This window comes from Anabas testudineus, chromosome 18 (genome assembly GCF_900324465.2).
Source record: "Anabas testudineus chromosome 18, fAnaTes1.2, whole genome shotgun sequence".
Lineage (NCBI taxonomy): Eukaryota > Metazoa > Chordata > Actinopteri > Anabantiformes > Anabantidae > Anabas > Anabas testudineus.
The window spans coordinates 28,535,654-28,558,045 of NC_046627.1; the positions used below are offsets into that span (position 1 = coordinate 28,535,654).

The 22,392-nt window shown below is 40.2% G+C and overlaps 1 protein-coding gene across 7 annotated transcripts in view; it reads left to right on the forward strand.

Annotated features, from left to right (window-relative positions):
* The window catches only part of sorcs2 (sortilin-related VPS10 domain containing receptor 2), a 255,410-nt gene that overhangs the window by 54,492 nt on the left and 178,526 nt on the right, over window positions 1-22,392 (forward strand). For all 7 annotated transcript variants that reach the window (XM_026353187.1, XM_026353188.1, XM_026353190.1 and 4 more), the window contains exon 2: window positions 14,049-14,116. In XM_026353187.1, coding sequence (XP_026208972.1) covers window positions 14,049-14,116 — 68 coding nt within the window. The remainder of the gene's footprint in view (window positions 1-14,048; window positions 14,117-22,392) is intronic.

Consider the following 22,392-nt stretch of genomic DNA (forward strand, 5'->3'; position numbering starts at 1 on the left):
TTTGTTACAAGTAACTACTTGCATCAAGCTGATGCTAGCAGATGTGTAAAGCCAGTATTTTTTATTGTGGTGATTTATCTAAATGCTAATCAGCATCTTCTGATCAACACCCTCACGGTGCATGTATCATAGTGAGGGTGTGAGCAAGGTGAGGTTTATTAGGTAATGCATGCTATGTTAAATCAGTACACCTAAGGGTAATGGAAAGTTGGCATGTTGATGGCTTTCCGTGAAAAGTCAGGAAATCAGAAGATGCTGGCTGCCATAAAACTATCAAGCAGAGAAACAGTTTTGTTCTACTGGTCAGACTATGGTACTGCAACTTCTACACTGATCACATCAACTTCACTTGGCAAAAAAAAGTTCCTATAGACAATCCCTAAAAAAGTCCTTTCCACTCACCCCAACCGGTCGAGGCAGATGGCTGCCCACCCTGAGCCTGGTTCTGCTGGAGGTTTTTTCCTCTAAAGACAGTTTTTCCTACAGTTGTTTTTCTGTTTTTTGTCTTTATAATTCTGTACATTTTGTAATGCCCAGTGGCATTTGGTAAATGTGGGAAAGCTGCAGAATAATTTTATTTTAACTTTCATAAAACGGAATTGGATGACATATTTGAATCAAGCATCCAGTTCTCATAATACTTCAATGACTGGCATTGGGGCTTTGTGAATGGCACCAATTTGGAGATGGTAAACTTTAAGTACAAAACTCAAGTAGACTAGACTGGGAACAAGTCTTGTCCTGAAAAATAATATTATAGAAAAAAAAAAGCTTTTATTATTTAACGCCCTTGTTTTGTTGTTTGTAATTGGATTAACTATTAACTTTCATTTCAACACTTCGGGTGAAACAATGGCTGCAGGATGTCTACACTTTTTTAAGCAATCTTTTACTTTAAAAATCACCTGTGGAACCTTCAAATGCAGCTTGAGCCAAATGTTATTGTTTTAATCAAAAAGAAAAATATCTAAAATCAGTCATATTTGCACTGCATGGATAGTACTGTATCCCTGCCAACTTGAATCTGGATTTTCCTTCTGGGTGCAGAGTATTCAACATCTTACATCAGCTCCTGGCCATGGTTTTGTTTCCAACACACCTCATACAGTTTGCTTAATGATGCAGCACCTTGCTTACTTCACATACTTGGCCTTGGAACAAAGGTTGTGAGGTTTGAAAGACCTTTCAGTCACTGCTTGGGGATCTTGTTTTCACTCCGGTTTGATGGACAGCGCAGCTCAGCCGTGTGTCAAAGTACATTTGTGTCTCTCAATGGGTGAAGCACCCTGGGTGTTTCCACTTGTTTAGACTTTAACACTTACTCTGACCTCATTCTATAGCTGGGTGGCCTTGGCCTGAATAGGAAAATACAAAGAGATAGAAAACAGAGAAAGGAGGGAAACCTGAAAACTGTGAGTGTTGTCTGCAGAGTGCTTACAGTAGCACAAAAGACTTCTGACTTCATTTATATATATATATATATATATATATATATATATATATATATATATATATATATATATATATATATATATATATATATATATATATATGTGTGTGTGTGTGTGTGTGTGTGTGTGTGTGTGTGTGTTTTCGTGCACAAATCAAGTTGGTGTGTGGGGGGTGGGAGCTGTGTAGGCAGGTAGGAGGTTAGATTAATAGCAACAAGGTGCTGATGCCTTGTGACAGTAACCAGGGTGTGGGTCTGTGGCTAAACACAGCCTCTTTTAGGACCTGGCAGGAGGTAAAGGGATTGAAGAAAGTTTCCGTGGCAGCTGAAAGCACCAACACAAACCTTCCTTAAAGGTCTTTTTTGTTAGATTGTTTTCCTTACTTGAGCTTCAATCTACATATGCAAGTTGTCTTATGTTGTCCACATTCAAATGATCTAGCCAGGACTAGTGAACACTCATCCAACACTCATCCAGAGAATGTACTGTAGCTTTTCTGTGGAGAAAGTGCACTAAAGTAAAGCACAATAACCAGAGAAAGCAAATAAGAATATATATGGAAAACAAGAGTGGGAACATGTTTACACTTTTCCATTTCTTTTTCTTGCTAGGGAAAGCGCTGCCTCAACTGCATTTTGTGCTGATAATGAAAAGTGGTTTTGTTTTCATAATGACATAACGGCATTATCAGCAAACAGTCCTTAGGTACAACTCACAAACCCCTAAAAACTCCACAGCACAGCCTGCATGCATCCTTCACAGAAACAGACACCAAAGCACCTACTTCTTCCCCAATTTAATTTTGCTGTTGCTGTAAGCTGTTAGCAGTGCATCATAAAAACCCCCAAACTGCTCGTCTGTGTGATTAGTCAGCTCCGACAGACAGAGTTTCAACTTTTTGCAAACTTTGAAAACAACATCATTCTCTCTTTTGGTAAGAACAGAGCTACAGTGTTGAAGCTACTCCTCATTCACATGACAAGAAAAAAAAAGACACAGGCAGTTTGAATGAAGCATGTATAAAGTACAGACACCAACAGGCAGGAAGACACAACGAGTTCATTATTATATTGTTACAACCCCTGCTAACCCTAATTAATGTTCCTCCCATAAGAGACAACGTCAGAGAGACAGGACGATCTCATGAGGGGAGACAAGGGCTCAGTGTAGAGACGGCGTGTCTTGCTTCAGCTGACAGGTAATGAAGCATCACAGCCAAAAAGCACCAAACTCAATTAGGCGTGTTAATGCTCCGTTTGGTTGCACCGGGCATGTTAGTCCTAATGTATTTACATAGCCCTCTGCTCTCGGCCCAGTTGGACTGGATGCTGAGAACTGGGCTTTCAGGATAAAGCAAATATTTTTGGAATTGAACTGTTTCTAGACAATATTCTGTTTCCGTAATCAGTCACTTGTAAAACTGCTGTCAATTTAATAAAAAGTAGGATAAGGATTCACAAACAATAATAGTACATGAAACTGATAGTACTGCATGCATCTGAACCACATGGGGTAGGCTCTGGGGGCATTCTCAAGATCAACTAACCCTCTGGGTTCCTAGCTTAGATTTTACTGTTACTGATGCCTCGATTCTTCTTTTAAACCACATGTATTACTACTCACTTCACACAGAGGATTTTTCCAGGGGACCCCCTGATCTCTTGGGCCTCTGGGCCTTTGCCTTGTGTGCCAGTTCAGTGAGCCGTCATAGAGTACAGTATAATGTTATTTAGAATATTTTCTGTAACTAAGATATAGCAAATACTAAACCACTAGTATTACTGCTATTACTACGTGCACAGTTCTCCAGCTTCAGTCACTACTAATCCAAGCAGTACTGATAAACATAATTAGCATACTTCTGAATTGATTGGACTGAAATCCAATGCAAATGTGTAATTGGAATCAATTCAGGTTAAGTGTTCCCCGTTATCAGCTGCTATTGATCTCGTCTTCAATCAATCTGTAATCAGTCAAACTGCAACTTCGCATCTGATGATTGGTGTAAACCAGGTGAAAAGTGTGGAGGATCTTTGCAGCAGAACACAGGTTAATTGTGATTTACTCTATTCAAATGCTTATTTTTACCTTCATAAACTGTTCCTATTCACTTTTATCATTTTCATAATACTGCCTTCTGGATTTGAATGGTCTATATAATAACCCTGTTCGCTTAAATGTGGGTAAACAGCGCCCTGTGTGAAATAGCATTAGCACAACCTCATGACAAGGAGGGAAAATGTCACAGTAATGGCCTTTAGTTTGCTGGCGAGCCAGCTCAACTGGAAATATGCTATATAACAAGCAAAGAGCAGATAAGTCCTGTTTCTTTGCATTTACACAACACATAAGATAAACCGCACTCGAAACTCACTCTTTGGCAACAGAGAGAACACAACGTATAATAATGCACAGGGATAAATAATGTATCTCCTTTGTGTAATTAGTGCAGCTCCCCGAATACATTTGCTCAAATTAGACCCTGAGAGCATTTCCACTGTGTTTAATGTTGCATTGAATACTTGTTACACTCTGCTCCACTTAAGTCGTATTTAACTCCCATTAACAAAACAATCTCAAGCATCGCTCGATAGTTAATAGCTTCTTTTTAATTTGTTAATGACATGTGGTTTTAGACTTTGCTTTGCTGAGCCGAGTGTGGGATGCAAAGTGTGCCTGCTACGAGGCGAGGAAGAGGAACATGAGAGCTGGCAACAATCATGTATGACAAAGCAAAAGCAAAAATAAAAAACAGAAGGAAAAAGTTGGCAGAAAAGCAACAGGAAGCAAAGGAAAAGGAAGAGAGAGACAGAGGGAGAAGTATGGGATGATGATAATGCTGAGACAACAGCTGTTCAGCTGTGGTGAGCAGCTGTATCCACTGAAGGGGATGAAGCTTGAGCCAGGATAGGAGCTTCTGTCCGTGCCACCGTGACAGTAAAGGTAGCCAGGACAGACACAAAGGAAACACACCTGCATGCAAATATGTGCTGGAAATTACCAGATGATAATTAATTAAATTTATTATGCTGAGATGCATAAAAATGTAGACAACAACCTAGGCTGTCAAATGTCTTAGTAGAGGGAAATTCTGTTTTACAAACAGAACGTTTTGTGAGGTCAGATCAGATGAGGTCTTATATTATATACCTTCATACATATTTCAGGCTATTTTGATTTATAAGATAAGATAAGATAAGATAAGATAAGCTTTATTAATCCCCAAAGGTAAAGTGAGGTAGTCTTGTAGATAAAGCTAGTAAAAGTAGTTTGTAGTTTGTTTTGTTTGTGTAGGGGATTGTTGGTGTATTTTAGAACGGTTTCTATCTTCTCTCCACACAAGCCTCTGGTGAGTCCAACCAGAGGGGTTAGAAAAATCCATGACCATCTCCTTGGTTTCAGAGTGTGTCAGTACTTTTATCTTTCTAAATGCCACGTCTTTTTCAATATAGAAGTATTACCTTCCCTTAGTTTAATTAAATAAAATGGCTAATTTACCTACAAGAATTTGCATCTTCACTTTTGCTAAGAGGCTAAAATCCATTTGAAGCTGAAAACATTACATCAATTGAGTTTATTTAAATTATGGAGCAGTGCAAGAGAATAAAAGCACGAGTCAAACACAGCAAGCTAGATAATACATTTTGCCTCTTGATTCGAGCAAACTAAGAAGGATGAGGTCTTTTTCATGTGCGAGCAATAACATCTGTTATCAGTGATGCGCTTGATGTGCCAATTTGCAGCCTCAGCTTGAGAGAGAAGAAGAAGGGAAAATTGTTGCCATCCATTTACTGAATGAAGGATGTATGAGTTGTGGTTGGTACACATGGACAATAAAAGAGCGTAGAGAACAGTAGGGAAAGGAAAAATATGCAAAATCTTTATGGGAAAAATATTAAAGAATGATGTCATAATAAAACCAGATGGAATGCAGTTTTATGCACACTACACAATGTCCTTCACACAGGTGGTCACTTACTATTATCATTGTTCCACCTGTGCTTTACTTACCAAGGTTTGTTTTCTCCCTCTAATATTCCTGTCTGGAAAGATTTTATTAGAGCTTTAGGAGCACTATTCAACATCTGTCCACCTGAAAGGAGGAGAGGCATCCCCAGCCACTTATCCGCCTACTTAGTCTGTCTTCTTGTAATTCTGACTTTGAGCCGAGGCACCGCCAGTGTCTGCTCGTCAGCAGAGACGTCTGCGTTTCATTGTGCAACAGCCTGCATGAAAGAGATAGAAACATCACAGATCATCACTGTTTCTGTGTTCAAAGGCATCTGCTTTCTGATGCTTCTGAGTCTTTGCAGCACATCAGGGAGCATATGGTGGTAATGTACTTTCAAGATTAAAGGAACAGTTTACCCCCAGTCAGTGATTATCTAGTCGTCCATGTCAATCAAAACTGCACTGAAGTTTTTCCCATTAAACTATTACCCAAAAAGTTGTATTCACTGAGGCTGGTGTACTGTACATTTGCTAGGTTTACAGTGTCATTTGTAGACCACAGAAGACTTGAGTGGCCGTTCATTTTATGCCCTCTCAAGTCAGGCTCTTTTGTGTCTGTAATGTGGCACACTGTTTGGTCCTGCAAAAGCTATTTAATTCAAACTACAAGTATCTGGAAAAATGCACAATGTCTAGTTAGGCTGGAAAATCTATTAAATCTAGACTAGGAAGTTGGTGCATAAAGGGAGATAAATGTGTTCATCAAATGACTGCAGGTAAAAGGTGTCACTTGTAGTTACAGACACTCAGATAATTATCAGCCAACTCAACTCTTATACATTATTTTGGTCTCGCAGCCTGTAATAGTGTTATTTAGGTTGACGCTCACAGCTCGCAGCAGTGTTGTTTCCAGCCCCAGCAGGTAGCTGTTTTCAGTGAAAAAACTCTGATCAACCCACTGCACTGTGTGCTAACTGTCCAGAACCAAACAGTAGGCGGACAAAATTACAACATATTGTGCTCAGACGTTGGTGGAGATCAAGACTGAGCCAAAGCAGAGCAAGTGGCCAAATAATCAAGTATATTAATGGAGGCGGTTCAACATTTTGTTGGATTGTGTTCAGTACTTAATTAATTATCCACGTAGGTCTTTTATTTTTCTTCTGATAAATCAATTGATCGATAAAATGTTTACATTTGAACGTGCACTTTGCCCCCAATCTGCTGAAAACAAACAAAAAAAGCTTTCAGTAATTGTTTCTTCATGTTTTCTTAAGAGAACGCTCCATGAGGCCTAACAGTAACTTACAGGGACTGGATTTAGATCAGACTTTTCTGTAGCACAGCTTTCAAAGTTTGTACCATCACAGTGTGTCAGGCTACAGAAACTATACAAAAGACCATGAGACTCTTTTCTCCTTGTTACTCTGCAGCAAATACAAAACTTAACAAAGAAACCTTTGTGCAGTGGTTCACACTACAGACAACATAGCAGACACGACTGGATGCTTATGTTCCACTGAGTCTCACCTTGGTAAAGGCTGATAAATGCATCAATTCTGCTGCGTGTGTTTCTACCTGCTTGGGGGAATTACAGTACACGTCTAAGGTAAGGTCGTGAACCTCATCAGGTTTTCCCTTGAAGACCAGCACTGATTACTTTGAGCTGGGTTAAGTTAGGTTCTTGGTCCCGGTGGCCCCTTCGAACCCCATCGCCTCATCCCTGGTAACTCGCTCAGATCGATGGACAGATCTGAGGGTCAGAAGGCCCGTCTTAATCCCTCGGCTTTATCGATTACCATCCCTATTACAGCCTTCACACTCACAGTCCCCCTGTCCTATTTTTTTTCTAATGCCTCACTCTCTTGTTCCCTTCTCCATCCATCTCTACCCCTTTCCTTTTTTTCTTCGTTCTCAAACTATAATTCATCTGTCTTTTGTTTCATGCTGCATCCTCCCTCCAACTTATCCATTCCAAACTCCTTTCTCTTTTCAGCTCATTTCTTTGTCTCTTGGTCTCTAGCCATCTTCCTTTTATCTCCCACTCTCCCACTATATCCCATATCTCTCTTTATCGCCTCTTCTCACTCCCCCTCTGTGCTTCGTCTTAGTCCCAAAGGCCTCGGGCTCACAGCACTGGATTATCACACATCTAAGGAACTCAGCTCCCCCAGTGCTGTTGGTCCAATTAGTTGTCGGATTGAGCATCAGTCAGTCTTCTTGAGTCACTAGGGGCAAAACCTTCCATGCAGTTCTACGCACAGAAATATGTATTTACGTGGATAAATGATTTTTGTTTGTGAATACATCTTTAAATGTGTGTAGATGATACCCTTTTAGGTTTGCAAGGGAATTACAATAATGTGTGATACCAAAGATAGCTTGTTGTTGTGGATGCACCCCATAATTATAGAGAGTCGGGGGAGGATGTATACACAATTGTGTGAACATCACCACCCCTAACGGTTCCTTTGACAACAGGCCGCCAATTTGATCATAGCCCAATTATAGCAATTGCTCAGATATTCATGAGAGAATAGCGGAAAAAAGGAAGAACACCGCAGAGACAGAAAGAAGCATCAAGCCCACAAATAAAATAAAATAAAATAAAATAAAATAAAATAAAATAAAATAAAATAAAATAAAATAAAATAAAATAAAATGGAAAGAACAAAAAAACCTGATAGACATACAGTAAAAGAGGTTGAGGGATAACTAAAGATGGATAAATAGGTAGAAGCTGAGAAATTAAATGCTTTAGTTTCAACAATTTTGAAATGACAAATACACCTCCAATGCTAACATTAAGTGGGCAAGGATACATTTTCTATCATTTTATACTGTAGCAATGGTTGAAACACAGCTGTTTTTCCTACCTACCACAGTTTGTCTGCTAACCAGAGGTGCTCCTGTTCCACCTGAGCATCCAGACTCTTAGAAGTGAGGTCAGCACAGGCCTTTTGTGTGGACAGAGCATAAGGAAAGCAGACGCAAAGGCCCATGTAATTGCAGTCCCCTCTTCTCCGCCTGAGCAGTTTAATGAATGGTGGCAATCTCAAACTACTGTTAAAATGGTAACGAGTGTGTGGGTCACTGGCTGACCTCAGATAAAGAGCGTGGTCAAGGTCCAAGGCAAAAACGACTTCAGCCAGATGTGACTACTCAGTGACGGCTGGTGTCCTGACCCATTAGTGCAGCCTTTCAGCGGGAAGGATGGGCGTAATGGGAAACTATTTGGATGAATGGAGCACTTTATTTTATGTGAGCATATGTGTCTGAGTGAGCAAGGACGGGGATGTAGAGTAAGTTACAGCAGCTGAAATGTCACTGAAAGGTCATTTGTGGCAGAACGTGGTTCCACCTGAAAGTGAGCCTCGCAAACAAAATTCCACTCAACTCCATTTCGAGTTTGAACTGTGCATTTAAACATTTACCTTCGAATTCAAACAGAGACCTTCCTGCAAGCAACAGAACATAATGGATAGGAATTTCGAATCGGTACGGTAAGCACTAACCGACCTGGAGCAGTTGCTGTTTACCCCTTTTATTGCCATAAAGGCTATAAAATAACATTTACACTCCTCTAACGACTTGCTAGATCATAGCCATAGCCAAGATGTTTTCTGTGGCTAAGCTAATTGTGCATGACCCCTAAATATCTAGCAAAGCTTATAATATTATACTGTGTTGAGTCTAGTCATGTGGTACGATCATGAATCAGGTGCTATGTTGAGGTCCCCACCAACTCTGCATTTTCCCTCAGACCCTGACATTATCACAGGAGAGGAAGAATTGCCCCAAAAGAGAGTGCGGGAGCAGTCTTTGTATGCAATTTTGTCATGGCGATGAGTTGTAATGTCCGAGTCATAGATCACTTCTCTAAGATGTCATTAGGGCTTAGGTGACCAGACCCTCTGGTAGAGGAGAAGGGGTTACAAAGTAGGCATAACACAGACAACCCTTTACCTACCCACACAACAGATTCCCTACTTCAATTAAAGACAAGATCCCTCCAAAGTAATTTGACTGGAATAAGGTTTAAATCAGTGTTCTTGCAGTAAATTGGAAATCCATGCACATCTCCACATTTATATTTGTAAGAGATAGAAAGAAACTGACAGAGACAGGGATGGTGTCCAAGTGTCAGCACAAAGTCATTCCCCGAATTTAATCACCATCAAATTGACTTTTGTGCAAGAAGAATATAAATCATCTTAAAGAAAAAAATAGACACAAATGAGTTGCTCCCTTTATTCCAGACTGTATATGTGTGTGTGTGGTCTGTTTCTGGAAACGGTACCCTGAAGGGATGAGACGGGGGTGTCACACACTTCGATGGAGTACTTGTACTTCACTGTTTTCACTTTAAAAATGAATGAGTGCATTCTTACTCCAGAGCCTCAGAGTCTGACCCAACAGGCTTTTTTTTTCTTTAACATTTTTCTTCCAGTGTCTTCTCCTCAATAGCTGAGTGATAGCACTCCAGCGGCACATAGTTGACGGGAATATCTCGGGGACAAACAGTGGTTGTCAAGCTGGAGTTCATGGTCAATTCTGCTACGAGCTTGACTCTCAATGGGGACTCTTGTAGTTCTTGTGCGGAGTCATCCAGGGGTCCTGACCACCATGTTGACTTTTCCCCAATAAAAGCCATTAAGCTCATTGTGCGCCAGCTTACAAACAAGAAACCCACAGTGGCTGCTTATGCGGTTGCGGTTTTACAAGGATGGTTACTGCAGCGCGATATTTCCTCTTTGACAGTTTGATTAGGTCACAGAGTTCATCACAAGCTTCCATGCACTTTGCTACATAAATCAAGAAGACACTGAGAGTTTTTCTGTCATTTCTCATGAATAAAATTGGCTCCCAGACTTTGTTCACTGTATCTTTAAATTCCTTCCAATACTTTGTTGATGCTAAATATGCTTGTAATTTATTTGTATTAAATTACATCTGACTAGCTTGGCATTGCTTGGATTTTTTTCTTACCACTCCTGTTGGATTCTCAGCCTGTGCCAATTTTGTCCTTTAGTCCAGTGCGTTGTGAGTACAAGCTGCCAAGTCCTAGTCTTAACGCACTGCTCTGTACACCAGAGGCAACAGGGGAATCTGGCTTCTGTGATGTTCAGCAGTTTTGTCAATGTGACTAGGTTCACTGCTGCCAAATAAACACTCACTCTGCCTCCTGCCAGCACTGATTGATGGCTGAATACATCCTTGCCCCGTCCACTTCATCCCCAAAGAAAAATCATTTTCCAGTTGCATAGAACTTAGGCCTTGAAGACCAACTCAAGATGCAGAATATTTTATTGGCAGGAGAGAGGCAGAATATTTTATTGGCAGTGTCATTTGGATGAATGATGCGTACCTCAGTCTCACAGGGCTGGTGCACTTGAGAGGCACAGTTTCTTTACCCGTCTCTTTTTCATATACAAAACACAGGGTGCAATTTGATGTTTGCCACAATTAGAAAGCTCTAATTATAGATTTATATTGTAGACAGGGCTTACTTGTAACCAGGAGGCCAAATGCGTTGTGTGTAAGGGGAAGGATGCAAGCTGTTAGAGGCTGTGGGGTATTGCATTTTGATGAGAAGCTGCTTTCTGAACCCAGCACTGGGACATGGTGCATGTTCTGTGTGTATTGATGCAACATAATACAAAGGCTGGCTGAACAAGACAGTTATGTGATGTGCTTATTTATTTGTTTTTTCAAAACTTAGTTAATTTAGGTAGAGTCCGCTCAGACTGAAACAGTCAATTAATCGTTCAGCAGCTGTTTCTGTTCAATTGTTTGATTTACATTATGTTGGAAAAATTAACTCAGAATATCCTGTTCCAAGTCCTCAGATGATTTGCTGGTTGATCAAAAAAAAAAAAAAAAAAAAAAAAAAATTCAGTTTCAGAGCTACAAAGCTTTATTTAGCTCATTGTTTTTGTTGCCTGTGCAGAAACTCATGATACATCCCTGGCTTATTATTGTCTTGGCTTACTCTCTATCACAAAAATTCTGCTTTCATTAGCCTTGATTTCAACCACAGTAGGCAGCTGTTTATAATGAAAAAGCACAGATGAAGTTATCAATAGAAACTACTGTAGCTAGTTGATAAAGATTTACCAGCTTAGATAGAAAACAAAATTAATGCAAGTTGTTTTGTCAGGTAACACAATTCCCCGCGTATGGAGTGTATATATAGGCATTTTCTTGCTAACCACCTTCATTAGAATGTAGTGTCACATGGCTCTATTTGTAAATTGTGTTGCTGCTTCAGGTAGACAAGAAAAAAAACAAAAACAACAGTACAGCTAAGGTTAAGACTTACATTTTCAAGCTTAAACTCAAGGAGGAAAGAACCAAGATTGGAGGCACGAATGTGGTAGATCTAATCTGTATGTCGTCAAGGAACCAGCGCCGTTACTTTGCCTTTCTGCCTGCATGGTAAAAGTGTCAAGCTCTGCACCAGTATCTCATTAGGAGAAGGACAGCTGTGCAGAGGCGGGCAGCCTGTTTCCAGAGACACCACTGAGTCACAGTAGGCCAGCAACCAATCGGGGAACACTTGCTACATGCTGTATGACTCAGAGAGCCTGACAAAGCGGCTTGCTCGCAGATTCATATATGGATGCTGTCTAATTCCTCATCAACCAAGGAAGTTTTTCTGACAGAAGCATAAAAACAGGTTGTTGCCTGTTACTGCAACTGTTAGAAATGTTACAGAAGTTGTTATCAGCCCAGGCAAGCGGGCTGCTGCTCGGGGGAAATGTCCTCTGTTCCGGTTTTCTGGACTCCATAAACATCTTTAGAAGCCAAGCTCCACCAGGGTTGCAGCTCCTGGGTCTGGATTGCTTTGAGCCAAGTGCATGGAGACCTGCTGAGTGGTTGATGGCAGTGTGTGTTGTGGAAATTGGCCTAGAGCTCTCCAAGCTCATTCTGTATTTCCCCAGCTGCAGTGCTCTGCTTAATTTTGTGCAGAAAAACTCTTATAAAGACCAGGGTCTCCTCTGTGGAAGGTTTTATAAAAACTGTGTAGGGTTTTCCTTTTGAATTTTGAATTTGAAAACTGCCACTGGAAGCTACAGTGGGTCTGTAGCCTGGCACAGGAGCACCATATGAAAACTTTGGGTACTATTTTATTCCAGAAGGTGAGATAGACTAAATATTCTGACAGGATGAAATAATCTGACCTGCAGTCAGGTATCTTATTAAGTCATCTTTCATCCTATCTGTCAAAGAAACCAACCAGATCTTTACCTCTGAACTATCTTTCATTTTTTCACAGGCCACCCATACTGTAAAGATTCCATCATTTTTTTCGCCCAGTCACTTTAAATTCCAGAAAAAAACGCATTCAAATGCATAAAAAAAACCTAATCAGTTGATATCACCTGAGAAAAAACGGTGATACAGACTGTGCTTGCTTTCCACATCAAGATGTATCAGGTGTCCATATTGCAGAGTCTGCAGCTTGACGCCTTGGGAGCAGCCACCTTCAGCACAGCCTGCTGTCGGCAGCTGCCTCCGGGCAGGACCCCTTGGCCAATCATCTCCCCTCTGTCTGAAGACAGGCCCCGGTTTTTCACTCAGTCCACTACCTAGAACTGCAGCCCAGCCTGTCAATCACACCTTTAAGCCCCATTGTGCTGCCTGACCCACTGGCACTCTTGCCATGGCAACGCAAATCCCAGCAGACCTTGCTGTCAGGAACAGGAGTTCTCAGAAATATGAAAGACAGTCTCTGATCCAGTGAATACGTATGGGGATTGTGCCTGAGTCCATGATATCTTGGTCATATGAATAATGCATCCCTACAATGTATTTGTTTTTTTTGTTTTTTGTGAAATATTGTTATAACATTGTATCTCGACTTTAAATAGTGTTTCATTGTCAAATTGCCTTAAGAAAATGTGTTTGGGATAAATTCATGATCTTGCTTGCACAATGGAGGTTAGGATGCACACTGAGAGGAGCACTGTATGAACTCTCTCTTGAACCAAAGTGGCAAACAAGACTTATTTGTTCAGGGTAATACTTTCTTCAAGCACCCCCAACTGAAACTCAGCAGAAAAATCAACAGCAGAGTTCCCCCACTGTTGATTTAGTTTGAACTATAGATGCAGAGGAGAAATTAATTTGAATCTTGGTCAAACATTTGCCACATTTATAAGTAGCATCTTTTATTCATTGGCTGCTGCTTATAGCTGCATTCATATATACATTTTTGCTCACTTGTTGACAGCAAATTTGTTATCTAACAGCAGAGAGAGAGAGAGAGAGCATATTTGCTGGACAACGAAAATAATTAGAAGAACTAGAGTAAAGGGGAACTGTGGATTTGGTTGCAGCTTTAAAAAACGTACTAAAAAACTATTTTGCTAATCACTCTGATAATCTGGGACAAATATGAAACTGAAGTCAAATAAAATTACAACAGAAAATAAATGTTTTAAATAAATAAAATAATTAATTAAAATTGATTTATTTGATCTAATAGACCCTTTTAAACCATTTTGACAAGGGGGTGGCTACTTGGGCTTATGACCCCAGTCTTCTGCAATACTTTGCTATGGCACTGAGGTCATTCACTATTCACTTCTTTTCATCAGCTGTAGTTTAATGCATTCCTCTCCTTCTCCACCCTTATTGCAGGTCATCCTGATCCTGACCAAGTACTACCACGCTGACTCTACCAAGGTACTGGAGAGCTCGCTGTGGAGGTAAGCCTTACTTTTACACTATGTTTTCTCCTGCTGTATGTCTTTATGTCATGTCACTAAGTGGCTTCCCTTTATCAGTGAGGTCAGCACGGGTCTTGGTTATCTCTCTGCTGTTCTTCTTCAAGGAGACAAGAGTGATACAGAGCGATAGGAAGGACAAAACATCAGCAGGCAGCTATGAGGAAAGTGGGGGACCGGAGAGTGGTGCTGTGAGGCCAGAGTGGGCATCTGTTTGGATAGATAGCTTATGAGAATGGCACGGGGCAGGGAGGGGGGGGGGGGGGGTACCGGCATAGCCAGGGAAAGAGGTCAAGTCTAGCTGGTAGAGCTTTGCCTATTTAGCAAAACTGCTACCTGCCAAAAACACTTCACACTTTCTCATGTTTGAGAAAAAGCACAAAAAAGCATCCTTTCCCCTCCACTTCACAACAAGTGCAGCGTGTTGAACTCATTCATACTATGTATTCTCATGGAATATTCATTTCCTTTATTCTACCTCAGCTCCTGTGATGCTGCTATGTAACTGAGCCTGACCTTCTCATAGATGATGGGGTGGGGGAAACTTAATTATATTCAAATGTTCTAATAAAAACTTAGAAAACAGAGAAGGCAGGGCTCATAACCCTAGCTAAAATTAGCCCGGTAGAAGACATTCACACATAGCAAAATGTGTGTGATGGTGGTTCCTAATTCATGCCATTCACCTCACTGAGGGCTCCATGACTTCAAAGCTTCAGCCTCTCATTAGCGCTGACTGGCTGTCTCCCTGGAGGACAGATATGAATAATGTACATATTTTTATCCTGCCCCTGTTGATGTTTTAATTGTTGCAGTGTATGAATAATCCTCCAGATTCACCACTGGCCAGCCTACTTGAGAAAGAAGGAAATACACAGAAAACGGTTGAATTTAATCAGAACTGAACTTAAATTGGCAGAGACAGAAGGAATTGGCTGCCTGCCTGTTGGCATCATTGTCCAAAAAAGCAGAAATTACCATGATATTAGCATGTTTCCAAGGGACCCTGACCACATCTCGGTAGGTGTTATGCGTGGGGTGTATCTGAGTTCCCTGTAGCTGTCAGCTTGGCGTCGTGAGTGGACGACCACAATCCACTGGCCTGTAGGCTTTGAAGTCCCCAGGCTGCAGGATCAAACGAGGGAGATGGGGAAGATGAATAGGGGTTGCCGTCTTGCCCTGTCAGGTGGCGTAGATCAAGATGCCAGGTTCCACACAGGGGGAAAGTTAACAGCACAGAGAGGAGAAAAGTTTTCAGTGCAGCTGAGTTAATGAACTGAGGCCCTCTCAGATCAGCGGCAGTCTATAGAGGCTTGCCTTGTTTCAGTAAGCAAAGCACACAATTGGTGTTTTTACACTGTAACACCAGATCTGTTAGATGCCTTGGTGGATTCAGACCCAACAACCCATTTAGAAGGTACTGGGCTTGTTAGAAACCAAAACTGGAAAAGGAGCTCAGTCAATAAAAACTGTACCAAGTCACTTTCTAACTGTAACCATAACCTGAGCTTCTGCCAGTGTTTGGTGGAGGGGTTTGTCTGTCCCCAGGCCTTTGATGCCCTTTTATTATTGCTGCTTATTTCTCCAGCATGTCTGTCTTTCTGTGTGTTATGGCTGGCCCAAGGTCCTGTGCTATAACATGGCTGATGAAAGAGCTCCAAACATGCCCCTTCAGTTGTCTCTTAAAAATGGCTTTTCTGTGTGAAGGATGAGAGGAAAAGGTGAGTGGCAGCTCATGCACTACCTTACGCTTCCCTTGGCAGTTTCATGCTAGTCTTTGAAATGCACATGAAAATAGGAGGAAATTTACCTCACACATGACTGAGACTTATCCACATCAGGCTGTAGAACTGCCCGTTAGCAACAGGTCATGTTTCTTTCTTGTTTTCCTGGTAATAGGAGCCTTAGCGTGTTCAGGCTCTGGTCAATAATTGATGCAGCAGCAGTGTGGTATTTTTCTTTATCTGAGGTGAATTACAACAATCTGGGGTTTGCACCCCTGTCGTGAGAGGAGATACACTGGACATGTAACACTGAGATGTCCCGCTGTGTGTTAGTGTGTGTTGTAGCTACAACACGGAAGAAGGTTAGACATCAAAAGACTCAAAGTCAGATAGTGATTAGCTTCTCAGCGGACAAAGGAAAAACCTTTTCAACATAACAGGACAAAAAACTGATCCGTGCACTCTTGGTTTTCTGATTATTTAAGACCGGGCTGCATTACACTGCCTATCTGGTTTCTCTCCAATGACTCTGAAGCTTTTATGTAGTCTTGATGCATTGACACACACAATTGGCACATGAAAAGTGACAGAGTTAGCAGTCAAAGGGGATTGTCTATGAAACAAAGCCCTGCTTACTCCTAATGCCTTTGTTAGTGTCAGGTTGTTGGTTTTAACTTCAGACTAGACTGGACTACTTTTTACAAGTTGAGACATGAAATAATCAGTAAACCTTTTTGATTGTCAGACTGAAGGGAGCAGATGTGCACTTTTTGTTTTTTGCTTTGTGTTTCTTATTTTTAGATGATACATGGAGTTTCAGATATCAGGCATTCCAGCGCCATCCGTTTGTGATTTGATGGATGGAATTGATTTTGATCGGATTACCAGAAAATATTTGAACATATGCAGGAGGACTAAATCCTGTTTAGCTTTTTAAGCCCCCAAAATACATTTCTTCAATTAATTTGCCAAAAAGGTCATATATTGGAGCATCCTCTTGATTTAGTTTGATATAATACATACAGGAATTGCAGTAATCTTGAGTGACATCCAATTATATTATATTAGAGGGAAGTCCGGTTGCCAACAACTTCCAGATCCAATTATATTGAACACTGGTTCAAACAAGGTTTAATCTAGATATTGTAGTTATGCACCTTCAAAATGAAGCTTCAAAAGCCAATTTTGGTCAAATTCAAATATAAAATAAAGTAAGCAAAATAAATAGGGTAAGTGTTTCTAATTCATGCTGACTTAACAAACTTTAAGTGACTGCTCTGTTATGGGTAAAAAACTGTCTGCCGTCACCTGTACATACAGTAGATCCACACATCCACAGAGCTGTTTACAATGTGTGCTAATTTGTCTGATATATTAAATTCATTTATCATTCATAACCACAGTATTATATTGATTGATATTCAAAATGTAAAATATAACATATAATATAAAGGGAAATGAGGTGAAACGTAATCTTATTTTTGTACGTATTTGTGTGTCTGTGCGAATGTATGTACCTTAATGACGTAAGCTGAAAAAAGAGAGGATAAGGGAAAAGAGGGCTAAACAGGCAGGAAATAGAGTGGAGGGAATTAGAAGAGGCTTGTTTGAGTGCAACAATAGGGGGCATCACACTTCAGATAGACACATCAGCTTTCCAAAATCCACACCCTCTCCTTCTCGCTCTGTTTTTCCTTTCTGTTCCTCTCTGCTCTGTCAGGCTCAAAACAATTTCAGTTTTCACTGTTTGTAACAAAGCCTCTCTCCAAAGCAGCGTTCAAGAAGCAGAACAATCAGGCAGAGGATAACTAAACGTAAAGAAAAGGAAGCTTTGATTATTCCTGTGGGGAAAATGAAATAACATTTTTGTCTTGTTTCTACGATATCTACAACACTTGACTTGATTTTGGTGTTTGGTCAGCTAACTTCTTTCTAACTCCACTCTGTTTAGAAGAAAAAAAAAAAGTAAGGTTTTATACTGGACAAGTCAACGACCAGGCCTTAAGTTCGATTAACATGCATTTCACCTGCTGAAAAGAGAGTAATTGATGGAAACTCCCTAAAACAAACAATAAGGAGGCTATAGTCAAAATAAATAATGACCTGTAAAAGCATATCATAAGAAGAAAAAAATGTTTTGCTGATTTTGCTAACTTTAAATTTTGATCACCTTACTGTATCTTCATTAGATTTTTTGACAGTTTGGAAGATGTTGCTTTGAGGCTTATTTGCTGCTGGGTACCACCACAGCTACAGCTCACTTCCCACTTTGATGCCTCCTTAATCAGTTTATTTCAGACATGGGTGTGCGCACAGACACTAACGCACACACACACAGCTATTCCTCCATTACAAATGTGTTGATGATTAGCCCTCCCTGGGGTCCAGATCACATTTCCCCAAACTAAACCAGGAAAGAGAGTGAACCACAAAGTCGAAACATGTGCTTTTGAGCTTAATCAAGGCAGCATGTTTCATTTCCACTCTGCTTTCCCTCTTCACCTCATCCTCTCTTCACTTCCACTCATTTACTTCCCTCTCAGGTCAATTGCATCTTTTTTTTTTTTGCTCTCTGTTTGCTCTTGCACTTTTTCTTCCTCAGCCCAGATGGTATGGGGTGCTGTAAATACTTAATCGAGGCAAAAGCATTGCCCTCCCTTCAGCCCTAGACACTCTACCTCTCTCACCTCATTGCTTCACTCGTCCATGCATATTTCACAGCCTGAGTGAGAGAGAGACAGAGTGAGAAAGAGAGAGAGAGAGAAGGTGAAAGAGAAGGAAAAGTACCCAAGGGAGCTCTGTTTGCTAGCTTAGATGGCAGGCAATGAGTCTAAACACAGGGGTGTGTGTGTCTCTAAACTCAAGGGCCTGCCATAGTGCAGGGTAGAACCATTTTAAAAAGGATGTTGAAAATGTGTACACTCTTGGAGGCATTACAGGTACATATAGAAACTGAAGAAAGCTTAAAAAATTACTGTGAGAAAATCACAGGCAGAATGAAAAAATCAATGAGCTACTTCAGTGATGGAAAACGTATTGTAAAATACCCGTTCATGTCCCCATTTCCTCCTTTGTGTTTTGTACAACCACTAATAACAAGACAGAAGAAAAGTTGCAACAGTTATTTTATCTGTAACTTTATTAGAGATTCACTTTCACGACTTATATCAGTCAACCTCTAGTAGTTAATCAGGAAATACATTGAATCTATAATGTATTGATTTCTGTGAAGATATAACTCATGTGTTCTTCACTAAAGTTATTTAAATTCATTGCATACTTTTCATGCCTCTGTGCCAGCAATAGGCGGCGGCCGAGGTGTTATGTTTTTGTGTTGTTTCCATCAAGGTGGACTGATGTTGACTTAAATTGAGTAGATTTTGGTGGCTAAAGGTTAAAGGTCAAGGTCACACTGATTGTGATATGCAAAAAAAAAAAAAAAACTATAAAGGACACTTCAGATTTGTAAAGCTGTCCATTTGGAGTCATTGATGAACTGATTAGTTTTTCACATTTCGTTGTTAATGCGATATCTCAAAAATGCCTTAAGGGAATTTCTTCAAATGTGTTACATATGTCCACTTGTCATTAATTATAAACTGGTGGTCAGTCTGGACAGACATGCATATAAACTGCAGTTTGAGAACTAGTAGTGGGCAATGTAGGGTCAGCAACACTAAAAGTTTAAAATGGAACTTACCAACATTAATCAGTTAGGAGATGGAGAGGTGCAGGAGACTCAGCATGTTAAACCTGAAACTTGTCAATTCATGTACAGAACGTAATGTTGTAAGTGTGTGTCTGTGTGCTCCTACAGTGCGTGGTCTGCAGTACACATGTCCTCTATGTTCAATATGTTTAGGCTTTTTTTTGGCTTTTGTGTGTACATGCGTGCGTCAGATCATTTTCACACGGCTGCTGAACGGGGCTGTGTGCCCAGCCATCTGGAAAACGTTTCCCATTTCCTCAAGCATTTTTCCTGCAAGAAGGAACACAGGTCCTGGAGCTGGAGGAAAGAGTTGCTTTTGGAATTGCTTCTGACTAAATTGTGAAAGTGTATACACAGTACACAATAGCTGGCACAGAGTTCAGAGCCGCAGAGTCTGTCCAACTATTTACCTCTGTCTTGTTCACACACATACAGACACTGGATTCTTCTTCCAATTTCCACTTTTTATCTTTATGTCAATTTCAAGCCCTCGCTAGAAGCTGCTTTCCAACAGGACACACTGATTTTTGGACCAATACCAGTTCTGCAGGAATAGTTGCGTAACTTATAGTATTTGTAGTTTTGTCAGGACTTGACAGCTCTTCAAAATAAATATGTGGTGGGTGGGCTTGGAGAATTTAATGCAACTAAATATTTGTTGCATGTGAGTCCTGAACTTGAAGGGATGCTAGTTCACTTGTTTTGATGTTTTCCTAGAAAGTAAAGCCAGTACTCTACTGCCAGAAATATCAAGTTTGGTGGGGTTTCACAGACAACATGTTGGGTTTCGCCGTGCTTTGTTTAGCTTTTATCACTGCAGTGAGTACCAGAAGCCGTCCTTTTTCACCAGTATTAATTTATGGCCCCCCATAATGCCAGTGTAGGAAGCTTTATGTAAGCTCCATCTGGCACATATGGAATGCCAAAGAGGTCAAAACGTGCATACTTTACCCTGTCTCTCAGTTCAGACTTTATAAAAGCCCTTGCTAATGGCATTTGTGAATGCAGCATGACTACTGTCACGTCACCTAATTCAGTTGGTGTGGTCTGGAATATCGCAATACATAGTTATTTATCTTGGGAGGCTACTATGTAGAGTCTGTTACACCATTTAGGTTTAATGCAGAAGCATAAATCAAGCATAACTTATTAGATTTAGTCCACACACATCTGTAGTTAATGATTATTTGGCTCATCTGAATGAAAATAAATTAATAAATGGAAATTAAATGCATTCAAGTTGCAACTCTTTCTGTTCACACTTGGAAATGCATTTATCCAGTAAATTTAGTAAATAGTGGTGCTAGAGCTAAGTTCTCTACAGTTTATCGAAGCTAGAACTGAGCAAAAAAATTTCAATCAAGATAATTGTTTCCCTTTTTCATTGATATCGATAAACAGCACAATATAAGGTAAATCGCAATTTTTGTCAACCTTAAAGCTCTTTTTACTCTTTAGTGAGATGTGGAGGCACTGAAATCAGGCATTTTTCACTCTTAAGGCATTATGTCTTTTGCAATTAAGTATGCTATTACATGTGTGATAACACTGTGTCTCAGTTTTTTTTTTTGTAAGAAATGGTGCCGGAATGTGGACGCTAACAGGTCTGTTGTTTGTTGTGATAGTATCACACTGGTTGTTTTATGAGAACCACCAGCACTTGCTCATCCTAACTTTGCTTCTTCGCTTCTACTTAGGTTACTTCACTGTAACTTTTCCAGCCACATGACTGATTCCTGTGGCGCTGCTCTAATTATTACAGTTTTTTTGTGTCAAAACATAGATAGGATATGGAAAATATCTAAAAGTGCTATAGAAAAAAAATTATTTTGTGATAGATATCATTATCACATCTACAGTATCGCTCAGCCCTAATGATTGTCATACCCAATATGTTCATTTTAAATCAAGAACCTACACTTCTAACACATGGTAGCATGCAAAAAAATAAGCGGAACAACCACAGTACTCAGCTTTTCTAAAAGAGAAAAACAACCAACTGATACGAAGAAGAGAGTGAAAATGAGAGAAAACTAGTTAAGAATAATAATCTCTCTTTAGTGAACATTATTTGATGTCTTCACCTCACGTCAACCATTCTAATACTACTCCGTGCCACTGCAGATGAAGGGAAGAAAGAACAGGAGCATAGAGAAGGCAAGACAGAGGTAAAAGGTGGAATTTGAGGTTTGGTTGAGAATGTGAAATGTTAATTGAACTTTAATAGAACGACATGTCACATTCCTATTGATAAGAGAGGGGGAAATTACCTTGTCAACACTGTGGTTATGACAATCTCTATCTGTAGTCATTAAGCAATATAGAATGCTTCACTATTTCTTTTTGTGCTTTTTGTGCTGACTGTTCTGTCTATTGAATGCCACCTGCTTAAATTATACGGAAACAAATAAATGTTTCCCTCAATTAAACAGGAAATTCGGAGATTGCGGGTAGAGAAAAACACATGAATTAAGAGTATCAGAGCAAAGCCAAACTTTCTTGGCTAGTGAAAAAAGTTTGTATTTTTCTATGCATGGGAAGAATTTAGTTGGAAGGAAACACATGTTTTAACACGCTCACATACACACACCCCAGTGTATTTGCATGTACATTACAAACAACAGGAAACTGGGACTAATCCTCTAGTTGCTACCTGAAGCACATTCACACAACCACCAACAGGTTCTCCACCTAGTTGATATGTTTCCCCAAACAAAGCAGCAAACTGATTTAATAATACACTGACAGGTGTGTGGACCTGAGACAAAAGCTGGCTGTTTGTTTTAGTCTAATAAAAGCAGCCGATGTGTTTGGACAGGCTCAGA